This window comes from Antechinus flavipes, chromosome 6, assembly GCF_016432865.1.
Source record: "Antechinus flavipes isolate AdamAnt ecotype Samford, QLD, Australia chromosome 6, AdamAnt_v2, whole genome shotgun sequence".
NCBI lineage: Eukaryota > Metazoa > Chordata > Mammalia > Dasyuromorphia > Dasyuridae > Antechinus > Antechinus flavipes.
In genome coordinates, this window is record NC_067403.1 from 183,432,860 (window position 1) to 183,444,900 (window position 12,041).

Here is a 12,041-nt window from a genome sequence, read left to right on the forward strand (position 1 = left end):
AGGCAAGACAGAATCAATCAGGAGATAAATAAAGGCCTTTCTTTTCAACCATGTGTGTTTAAAGAGTTTACCAACAGCATATTTAGTGTAGGAGTAAGCCCAGGTAAGATTGAGCAGAGTAGGGAAGGAAAAGGGAATATGCATTTATATGGTGTTGACTATGTAAACACAGAGCTTCAAATCAGCAAAGTTCATGTTAATGAGTTCAAATCTGGGCTCAAACACTTACTAGCTGTGTGACCCTGGATAAGTCACTTCACCTTGTTTGCCTTAGTTACCTCTCCTGTATAATGAGCTACAGAAGGAAATGGCCAAGCAACCGCTCTAGTATCTTTGCCAAGAAAACCCCAAATGGAGGCACAAAGAATCAGACATGACTGGACAACACTCTGAGATATGAAATTGACCCTGCCTGAGTGGCTGAGATGGTGTACACAGGAGGTGTCATAGGCATGGAGGAAAGTGATAAACTGAGAAATGGGTGGATTCGCCCCAGTCTGGTGACCCAGCACAACGCTATGTCAGGATCCATCTGACCACTCTGCTCCCACTCCCTGTACTGTTAAGATGATGAAATGGCCCCTTTGCCTTGATCCAGCTGTGCCCACTGCTTCCAGGCCCCAGCATCTGGGGTTATGCGGCAGCTAGTCAGGCTCACTGGTGAGGGGTACTCCCTGACACAGAAGAGGGCAGGGACTGCCAGTCTCTGAAGCTCCTGAGGAAAGTGGAAGATCCTGGGTCCCCCAGAGTGTTTGCCATCGGCAGCATGAGAATCAGTGATCTGTAGCCGTGAACGTTAGTGTGACAGAGGCTCCCCAGGGACGAGGTGGGGGGGAGCGATGTCTGGGCTCCCGCTGGCCCTGGGTGGTGAGAGAAAAGGCCTAGAGGAAAAAGTTAGATAGGTGAGCTGTTTTCCAGAGGTGGCCCAGGTTTCCTGTGTCCTTGTGGAAGCAGAAAAGAGAGGGCGGCCACGGAATGGAGGGGCCAATAATGGCTGGAGTTCCGTTGAGTTGAGAGGGCAAAGAGGGGCTGGGCTGAGCTGGAATCTGCCTAATGAAAGCACAAGGAGAGGAGCCAGAGGGACAAGAGCCCCTCAAGAGAAGGGCTTTGTTTTTGAATGGCAGCACCAAGGCGAGAAGGAGACAGGGACTGGGAACCATGAGGCAGGGGAGCAGAACCCATCTCTCTTGAGAATTGCTGATTATGTCCGAGAGCAGCCTTGTTTTGTTTTGCTAAAATGAACCCAGTGCTTCTTCTTTAGGCGCAGTGTGATTGTGGGCGCTGGGTACATTGCTGTGGAGCTGGCAGGCATCCTCACGGCCCTCGGCTCTCAGACGACAATGGTGATAAGGCATGAGAAGGTGAGGAATGATGCTAATAAAACAGTAATAACAATAGATACATCCTGGCTTACAAAGGGCTGTGTTACTTTTGTGCCAGCTCATCTGGAATTCGCTCTGCCCTTATTTGGGAGGCTGGTATCAGAGTGGGGGCTTCCTGGGTGGAAGTGAGCATCTCATTTAGGAAGGTTCAGGCACTTGGCTGTGTGACTGTTGATGGCAGTGACAGAGAAGGGCTGTCGAAGACTGTTGAGTCTCTGCCACACACGGTTCTGGGCCAGTTTCATCCTCACTGCTTCTGGCAGGTGGTATGTCCTCTGGTCCCTCTCTGAACCATAGACAGGACACCTGGGTTCTTGACCCTTTGGGTGGCATGCACCCCTTTCAGAATCATGTTGTTAAATATAAGACAATACTGAGGATTACAAAGTGGACCCATTCTATTGAAATGCAGTGATCAAATAATTTTTACATTATTGAATTATTAAAAAGGGGGGGGGGCAGCTAAGTGGCACAGTGGATAGAGCACCAGCCCTGAAGTCAGGAGGACTTGAGTTCAAATCTGGCTTCAGACACTTAACACTTCCTAGCTGTGTGACCTTGGGCAAGTCACTTAGTCCCAATTGCCTCTGAGGTAAAAAAAAAGAGAGCATCCATGAAATCCAGGTGAAGAATCTGCTGCTCCTGTGTTAGGCTCAGTAACTGGTGTTACACTAGTTTTAGATGTGGACATATTGAGGGCTAAAGAATCCTAGCCACTTTCACTGTGGAAAGTGGGCACCCATTCTGCCTGCACTGTTAAGATGGGCTTCTTGACTTTAGGATGAGCCCTGAACCATGCATCCCCCAGAGAGCAGTGTGAACTTTCAATTCACACAATTCAATTCAAAATTCAAGGATTCTTCTCAGTGTCTTAGAATAAATGAAGGATTCCTTACATATGGATGCTGTGAATCTTGGAATTGTGATTTCTGCTTCTTGCTCCAGCCTCCTCTCTGGAAAGGGAAGCCCGGGCTTCCCTCAACCAAGGAGAATGCTCCCCTGGGACTTGTGGGTTGGGACCATTTACTCTAGCTCCCTCATTTTACAGATGAGATAACTGAAGGCCAAAGTCACATAGATATTCAGTGGACAATGTGGTACCTGGCACTGGATTCGAAATCAAAAGGTCTGGGTTCAAATCCTGTTCTGTAACAGGTAACAAGGTGGGGATTGGAGCAGATGCCCTCTGAAGTCTCTCCTAGTTCTAGATCTGAGATCCTTACTGGTAAATCCTCAGTTCCAGAGGATTTTAGATTTAGATCCAGCTTTTAGATTCTCAGTCTGACATGGGATGGGATAAATATTATCCTCTTAAACTTTACTAATTATTATTTTCCCTCTTTGTTCCTCCTACTAGGTGCTTCGGCATTTTGATAAGTTAATTAGTTCCAACTGCACTGAAGAACTATTGAATACTGGTGTTGAGATCCTAAAGTACTCCCAGGTATGGATGGGCTGAGTGCTGTCTGGCCTGGGCTCACTCTCCCCCATCATGCCTTGCTCCTTTCCCTCTGATCCCCCAGGCTCAGCTTCTCCTCATGGTGGATAGATTTGGGAGGGGGCAGATAGAGACAAGGGTGAAATGGGAGAAACGGGGCTGCTGTGGAATGGGGATTCAAGGCCCCCTGGGTCACTTTCATGCAAAGACTTCTTTAATAGTGGGTAGTTTCAGGATAAACAAGTGTGTAGCTTCTCTCACCAGGGACCTTTCTGCTTGCACTGAGAGGGTGGGCCTTCTCAGGGCCTCCCCCCAAGAGCAGTCTGAAGGTAGGGCAGCTTCTCTTGAGAAGGGAAGGAGCCCCATGTTTGCCTTAACCATGTTTGGGTTATATGGACCTGTGCTCCTGTGGCCGGCTTTCATGACCCATCCAGGCCAGCTTAGGCTTCTCAATTAACTTACATTGCTTTAGTGTTGCTATGGCATCCATAGTGCAGTCTCTGAGGAGTCAGTTCCACAGGGGTGCCTAAGCCCCTCTGGGGGACTTCTGGAGGGAGGGATTTCACAGACCATGGAGAGTGGACAGAGAGGAGAGGCAAGCACTGAGCAGTACAGTGGATCAATGCCTGAGCTCAGAGGTGATCATTTAGCCTCTGTAACATGAGACTGGATTTGAGGGACTCTTGAGATCTCTCTGGCCCCAGGACCAGGATCCCAGGATGGCATGTGACTTCTCAGGCCCCTGGGAACGTGTCAAAGCTAAAATGACTCAATGATTACCATCCTATCCTGGCCCCTTTCTAGGAGCTCCCTGTACTGGTAAGCTGCTCTGTGCATAGACCCAAACTGAGCTTCTCCAAGAGTTTGTATTCTGATAGAAGATGTGAAATCTCTACAGGGCAATAAATCCATGGTGGTTTAAGAAGGAAGAGAAGGGAATCACTCCAGAGGGCTGGAGAGAGGGAAAATCAGTGAAGGCTTCGTGAAGAGGTGGTATCTTAGTTGAGAAAAACTTAAGATGGTGAGCAGTGGAGAGGAGGAGGGAGTGTTCCAGTTATAGAGGCAGCCAGGAGGCTTTCATTAGGGGCACTGAGGCACAGGAAGGCTTAAAAGGGAAGGCTGGAGCTGCTCCTTGGTATAGGTTTAATCTAGGTTCAGAATTCACATTCAGCAGGCATAGTCTTAAAAGAGGGTGGGTACAAGTTTATTAGTGCTCAGTACCTTGATTTAAACACGAGATAAGAGGAAACTTATAGCATAAAAGTAATGTGCAATTAACAAACACGGTGATCACCACGACAGTATAAGAAACAGACAGCCAACATGCATCATCATCACTATGAGGAAGCACCAACATTTGAATTCCACAGCTGGGAGAACCCAGTCACATGTCTCCAGTGGGAGCCTTTGTTAGGCAAGGGGAACCAAACTTACTGAGTTCTCAAAAGTGCCTTTCTACTGAGGGGTTTTTATAGTCTGAGAACAAAGAAGGCATTACACTAAATATTCTCATATGATCCTTGAGACATCAGGCACCCTCAGGTACAAGGATGCTCTATTGCAAGAGTTCCGTCAAAGAGAATGTTTATTTCTTTAGTAGGATTATGTTTACTCTAAGAACTGGCCAGATTTCTAAAATTCACATAGGCCTGCCATAAATATTCATTAAGAAAGACATCAGGAGGGTGCCCAATTCTTCTAATGCTTCCTGAGATTTATCAGATAGCTAAGAGTGCATTTCACAGTTCTAGGCAAACGAATTTATACAAAGGCATGCCCAAGATTCACTGGGATTCCTTATTAGGATTCCCTTCATCTTTAGGCTTAAGAGGCAGCTCCTATGTAGGTGGCTCCTACAGTTACTGAGTGAGGGAGATGGTGTTAAATCAGTGCTGAAGGAACGTCACTGAGCAGTTGTGTGAAGGGGAAGCTTAAGCCAGAAGACCAATTAAATATCATCTTGTCTGGGCAGTGAGGGCCTGAACTAGGAGGATGGCTGTGGAAACAAAGAAAAAGGTAGAGATATCAGGGATGCTGTGGATGCAGAACAGACAAGACTCAGGGCTCATATGCGAGGGAGGCTCCCCTGTTCAACAGAGTGTGGGCCTCTGCAGGAGGGAGGAAGTTGGAAGGAAGAAAGGGCTCAGGGGAAACGAGTGACATTCTGTCTTGGACAACTGGAGTCTGAAGTATCTGTGGCATATCCAGATAGACACACCCAGCAGGCAGGGGGAGATGGCAACTCACAAGACAGGGGAAAGCTGCGCATAAAGGTCTGAGCGTCATCTGCAGAGGGATAATGACATTTGAACCTGTGGGAGCTGGCAAGCTTCATCTCCAGGGGAGTATTGAGGGAGATGGAGAGAAAAGACCCTGGGGACATCTGAAGCTAGGGAGGAGTTTTAGATAATGTGGATGGTGATCCAGCCAAAAAGATATCAAGCAGATAGAAAAATCAGCAGGGAGAGTAAGAACAATGATAGTTTAGGAAAGGCTCTCTACGAGCAGGGGAAGTTGCCCAGGAAGTTTCAATCAGTTGGTAGGTTCAGAAGAGAGAATCTAGGTAGCAAGTATAAGTGATTCATTTTAGGATGCTGGAGAGCTGGTTGTTAATTGAGCATTCACACCTCAGAAATTGGTAAACACCACAAATCAGGGTTTGATTTACGGTTTTATTGATCATCTAGATTTAGGAAGGAGATGGGGAAAATATTGGTAAAGGAGATTAGATTGAAAATGTGTAGATAGATGGTTGTATAGATAGATTAATCAGCTGTTAAACATTTACCAGCACATCCTTGAATGTAAGATAAGTGACTTACATAATGACCTCTTGAAAAAGGTTGTCAGGAGGAATAATAAAGTTCTGAACCTCTGAAAAATTCAATGAATCAACCCTGCCTTCACTGATCTCTTCTCATCCCTCCACCCGGCTCCATCTTTGCCTTTCTCTTTGTGGCCAGATCAAGGAAGTGAAGAAGACTTCCACCGGCTTGGAGGTGAAAGTGATGACGGCTGAGCCCAACAAAAAATTAACTGTCATCGTGATCCCCAATGTGGACTGCTTGCTCTGGGCCATTGGGCGCACCCCAAACATCAAAGGCTTGAACCTGAGCAGAGTGGTGAGACTTGCTGTTAGGCAGGCTGGAGGGGGATGCTGGTGGACATCTTCCCTTTGCTGAGAGTACTGCTGGTGGCCCCCACCCCCCACCCTACATTTCTGCTTCACTCCTTCCCTTTATTCACATACAGCCAGTCACTGAGACCTTATCAATCACTGTTAGTGCACTCTGGGCACTGAACCTGGGGCCAAAAAGGCACTGAGTTTAGAGAAGATCCAGTTGCTGCCTCCTTGCAGCTTACAGTCTAGTCAGTATCTCTACTGTGAGACAGTACACGTTTGTACAACCAGCGGACATGTTGTCTGGCCCACAGAGCTGCAAAGTAAATGATTCTTCCCTTCCCTTCCTCTGCTCATTTCCCATTGTACCCAGAGATGCCAAGGCTGATGGAAGCCTCAGCATAATTGAATTAAGAGTGCTTAGTCTCCACTCTGCCTTTTCCTCCCTTGGAAAAGTTCTTAAAACAACCTTGCTTTCCAACTTGAATGGGGAGTTTGATATTTGCCCATTATATCCACCAACATTCTACCCACTTTTTGACTTTGTGGAAGTTTTGAATGGAATGTTTTGCCTTGAAAGGCAGTGTTGCCTAGTGGGTTGGGGGGTAACCTTGGAGTCAGGAAGCCCTGCATTCAAAGCCTGGTTCTTAGATTAAACTACCAGGGAGACACCCTGGGTGAGAGTGAGGCTACCACTTTCTAAGGCACTCTCTTAAGATTGTGTAGGGACAAGTTGTGGGTCTATATCAGAGAGGGGGAATTCTAGGCCTACTCTGCTCTGGGCCCAAAAAGATAAAAACGGGGTTTGCCAAGAGCAGCCTCAGGGAAGGGGTACATACAGAACAAGACTTATCAGAGCAGAAAATGCCCAAAGGCCTGAGCATTTCAGTGAAGAACTAGGCAAAAATAATCACTAGCATTTCTAGAGTGCTTTAAATACTAGAGAACACTTCACAAAGGTTATCTCAGTCTTCCTGGGAGGGAGGGCTCCTTTTACAGATAAGGAAACTGAGGCAAACAGAAGTCACTTTCCTAGGATCTTGTAAGGGTCCGAGGCAGGATTTGAACTCTCAGCTTCCTGATTCCAAGTCCAGGCTCCACCCACCATGGCATACAGCTGCTGCTGCTAAATGCAGTTTTTTTTTTTTTTTTTTTTTTTTTGATGAATTGCAGTGGGCAGGCTTCCACTTTGGGAAATGGTCCCTTAATTTGGGGGTTTAATGGGCCATTTGTTTTTGCTGAGGATGCTTAAGTTTTTAATCACACATTTTGCCATTGCAGGGTGTTCGGACCGATGACAAAGGGTACATCCTGGTCGATGAATTCCAGAACACCAACCGAAAGGGCATCTATGCTGTTGGAGATGTGTGTGGAAAAGCTCTTCTTACTCCAGGTAGACTTCCTTTTAAACCCTACTTCCTCCTCCCCCCCTGCTTTTCTCTTATATCTCATCTTCTCCCTATTCTTCCAATCTCCCCCCGCCTTCCTCCTCTTCTCTCCTCTAATTCCTTCTCCTCCTCTATTTTCTCCTCTTTCTCTCCCTCCTTCTCCTCCTCCTCTCCTCTTTTATCCACCTGGGCAGGTTACCCTTTTGTGCAGCCCAGTGGCTCCCTGTTTCCAGGGCTTTGCCTTTCTGCTGCCAGGCCTCCTGGGAAGCAAAGCTTTAGCCAGCCTGTGGCTCAACACTTCTAAGCTGCAGCCATTCCCCAGCCTCCCTGGTATCAGGGACAAAGAGCCTCCTTAGGACTACTATTGGATGACAGCAGATAATGTGCTGACTTATGAGAGACCCTGTTTGCTGGGCTAGCTCCTTCAGTTCTGGGTTTTCCTTAGTCTATCTGGGCATCTTTCTTCTCGGTAAAAGCAGAGGTTGGACTTAATGTTGTCCTAGATCCTTTTGGGCCCTAAACCCGAGATCCTCTGCTTAGTCACCAGCCCAGATGTGGCCAGCGTTGCAGCTTGGGAGTGGTGCTGCTTGGGGGCCGTGCCACCCTTGGGAGCATGAGTTTTGCTTGTTGGGGCACATTTCCTACAAATGTTCTGTTTTTCTTTCTTTTCTCTTTGGCAAGAGATGGGGAGAACTGGGAGATGGAGGTCATGGGCAGGGATGCTTAAGCAAAGGAAAAGGAAAAAAGATGTTGAAGCATTTTTTCCAAAAGCCCAGAAGAGAGTGATTTGTCACCTTGATTATAAGCTGTGCCCACTAGAGTGTCACCCTCAGGGAACAGTATCCTTTTGCAAAAGTGCTTGGTTTATAAGGGTCCTACATACAGAATAAAGACAGTCACAAACAAGGAATGGCTGTTGCAAGAGCCATGCCTCCCTTGTACTCACTGTGGGCTACCCCGACGCCCTTTCCTCATGCCCTCAGCCTCCATGGGGAGAAAAGTGGAAATCTAATCATGACTGTGATAGCTAGCACGTTTAGAGCACTTTATGATTTCCAAATGGCTTTGCAAAGAGTATCCTGTTTAATCCTCACATTCATCTTGGGATGGGAGGGACGGAGAGAAGAAAGAAGGAGTTACTCATCTCACTTCACAAATGAGCAGCCTTAGCCGGATGGTTACTTGGTTAGGGTCACTCAGCTACAAAGTCTGAGATTGGATTTGAACTCGGCTTCCTGATTCCAGGCTGGGTGCTCTGTGTGCTATGCTGCTGATGGTGAGGAGTGAAAATCATGTCACACCTTTAAGGAAAGCATTTAAAATCCACTCCTGAGGTCTTTGCTTATGTCTGAAAGGTGGGCACCCAGACTACAGTGATATGGTCAAGTTTTTGTGGCTTTATTCGGAATATACTTACGTTTATACCATTTATTCACACAGTTGAGAAGATGACCTGATATTTTCTTAGTAAGGAAGACTTGGTTTTCAGATTGTGGCTTTGGGGATGAGTAGTATTAAATGAATTATTTGATTGATGATGTATTTCTTTTGTCATTAAACTGGTTAATAGAAAATACATTGGAGGGCTTCCCAAAATGCCTGGCAGTTGATGATGGGAGTATTTGCCCTGAAACCATACCCCAGTGAGCCTGGGAAAGCTGAGAGGTGAGGGAGGATCTGAGTGGTGGAATGCAGGAACTGGCATATTTAATGCCAATCACCTCAGGAGAGGGTGCAAAGGACTTGATGGGATCAGACATGGAGACAAATAGGGTCTCTTAAGGCAGTTCTGGATAAGGAGCAAGAACTAGAGGCAGAGAAGCAGAAGGAAGAAGGATCCTGAGATGTCAGAACAGGGCTGGTATCCATATGTTCTTGTAACCAGTGATCCCATTCCATGCCAGGAGATGGAGCTGCCCAGTTAAATTCTTTGGTGCCATAGCTGGACCAATGGGAAATGGACAGCAAATTCAGATCCTTGAAGCCAGATTGGAGCTCTTCAGGCTTATAAGATGGCTAATTTTCTAATATAATGAATTTGGAGGGGGTGTGTAAATTTTGAGATTTTTCTAATTATTCCTTGGTCTTCTGGCCTTAGAACTGCCTTGAGATGGGGTGACCTGTCTTCTGTACTTTATCTCCTGTCTTATAGTCAGACTCCCATCTTTTCTCCTCATCCAGGCATGCTTTGTTTTCAAGCCCATCTACTGCCCTTTCCTGGAGGTTCTGGGTTCAGCTTTGAAACTAAAAAGTCCCTGGTTCCTGTGAAGAACCTTTGCTATGTTTGAGCAAAGATTTTTAAGATACCAGCACAAGAGTTTGGAAAGCTTGCCAGTTAAGATTGTCTAAGATGATGGCATGGGCTGGAACAGTGGGTTGATCACTGAATCATATGATTGGATGGGACTGCCCAATTTCATAGCATTTACCTCAGCATATGGAGCTGCCATGATGATTATGTGGTAGGCTCATGAAGAAACACCATCCCAGCAGCGTCTTCCCTACCTGTATGTCTATGATATTAAGCACAGATTTCCCCACTGGCCAGGGAACAAGTGAACTGAGAAAATTAAATCTCAAGAACAAGGTCTGTTCTAATGCCCATCTTGTATTTCCAGTTGCAATTGCCGCTGGAAGGAAACTTGCCCACAGACTGTTTGAATGCAAACTGGACTCCAAGCTTGACTATGAAAACATCCCAACTGTTGTCTTCAGCCACCCGCCGATTGGAACAGTGGGACTCACAGAGGGTAGGAACCCGTGTTTCCTCTTGTATTGTGGGCCTTCTTCCCTTGTCTCTCGGGGTACAAGGAGTGGTGTCCAGACCAATGAAGACAAGTCTTGCCTTCAGGCTGTGTTTCAGTCTCATCTCTCTCTTCCCTTCTGCTTTGGGGGACTCAGCCTCACTGGAAGCTCAGGGTCCCAAGTTTCTTGATGGGAAACTTTTGTTCATTTGCCTTTTAGATGAAGCCATTGCTAAATATGGAAACGAAAATGTGAAAACTTATGTGACTGTCTTTACCCCTATGTACTTTGCGGTGACTAAAAGGAAAACCAAGTGTGTGATGAAGATGGTGTGCATCTACCAGGAAAAAAAGGTAGAGGATCAAGCCTTTCCTGTGGGAAAGAGTTGGGAATATTGGGTGACCTTCTGGGGTTTTGTTTAGGGTGAGAGGGAATAGAAGAGGTTTCATAAGGAAAAAAGTAGTGACTAATTGCCATTTAGTCTCTTTAGATATTTTATTTCTTGTTATTTTTTAGTTTTATCTTTCCTGAGACTATTACTTGCACATAATAATAACTAGCATTTATACAACACTTTTAAGGTTTGCAAAGCACTGTATAAATGTTATCTCCCATCAGTAGAGATCATGCTATGAAATTTTTTTTTCTTGTTAGTAAACATTTCTATTCTTTGTCCTCTGACTCTGGGGAGTGGGGAAGAAAACCTCTGTAACAAATTAGTTCCCGTTTTGATCATGTCCAAAAATGTGTGTGTCATTTGGCCTGGGAGAGCTCCTTTCCCTTATTGTACTTGTAGAAGTATGGACAAGTATGATTGCACCTTAAGTGACTCTTGGTGCTGGTAAGGGGTGTCTGGGCATAAGCAGCATGTGGGAAGATCAGGATTCAGGGTCAAAAGACTTCCCTGTCCTCACCCATGAGGTGTGGCAAGTTCATTTCCTTCCCTACCTTCTCTGCAAAGTTTCCCTTTCTTTCTTCATCTTGTAAAAGTGTTGGGTAGATCTCTGAGGTGCCTTCAGGTTCTAGTGTCTTACTGGAATAAATATGGCATGTGTTTTGGGGGAAAGTTCTCTTCTATGGCTAAATTTTTATACTGTCTCAAAATCTGTTATTTAACAAGTTATATCACCACCAGCAAGTCACATTTGAAAGTCATAGAATAGGTGACACATCAAAGCTGTCTTGTACCTGAATGAGAACCCTACCTCCTCAAAGTTCTCCCAAAATGGGGTTACTCAGCTGTTGCTTGAGATCTTTTAAGGACAGAAATCCCTGTTTCCCAATATAGCCCATTTTTTCCCCTTAGAGGAGCTAGAACTCTGTGGAAATGGGCTGTTTTCTCATGCTTAAATCTGCATCTTTAATCTTCCCCCTTGTTCATCTCCTGAGCCTCAGTTCCACCATCATTTGATTAAAAAACTTTTTTAAGTCTTAAAATCTCATGGAAATACAATTGTATTAGCTCACTTTTCATAACGAGAATGAAAAGAGTAATCCTGAAAGTTCTTATTGAAGGGACTTTGGAACCAATGCTTTCCTTAATTTTTAGAACATTTCTTAGGTATACTAATATGCGACAGGAGCCATTCCTGATCAGCAGTATAGACTCACTGTGCAGAGTCTTATGGGAGAAGATGCCCACATGGCTGCTGGTTAAGGTCTAATTTCTGCCTTCTCCAGGTGGTGGGGATCCACATGCAAGGAATTGGATGTGATGAGATGCTGCAAGGCTTTGCAGTGGCTGTGAAGATGGGGGCCAGAAAGGCTGACTTTGACAATACGGTGGCCATCCATCCGACTTCTTCTGAAGAGTTGGTCACGATCCGCTGAAAAAGGGATAATCTTGGGGACCACTGCCAGTTGCCAGATGCCTTTTTTCTTGTTCCTACTTTGTAGACTGTAAATTTCAGTCAATTTCCCTTATGGTCAAAAAGATTTTCAATAAATAGTAGACATGATTTCTGTAA

The 12,041-nt window shown here is 45.6% G+C and overlaps 1 protein-coding gene across 1 annotated transcript in view; it reads left to right on the forward strand.

Annotated features, from left to right (window-relative positions):
* GSR (glutathione-disulfide reductase) overlaps window positions 1–12,041 on the forward strand; it is a 29,097-nt gene extending 17,056 nt beyond the window's left edge. The window contains exons 7-13 of the mRNA XM_051965131.1: window positions 1,262–1,361; window positions 2,740–2,826; window positions 5,784–5,942; window positions 7,223–7,334; window positions 9,948–10,079; window positions 10,294–10,427; window positions 11,755–12,041. Coding sequence (XP_051821091.1) covers window positions 1,262–1,361; window positions 2,740–2,826; window positions 5,784–5,942; window positions 7,223–7,334; window positions 9,948–10,079; window positions 10,294–10,427; window positions 11,755–11,904 — 874 coding nt within the window. The 3' untranslated portion in view covers window positions 11,905–12,041. The remainder of the gene's footprint in view (window positions 1–1,261; window positions 1,362–2,739; window positions 2,827–5,783; window positions 5,943–7,222; window positions 7,335–9,947; window positions 10,080–10,293; window positions 10,428–11,754) is intronic.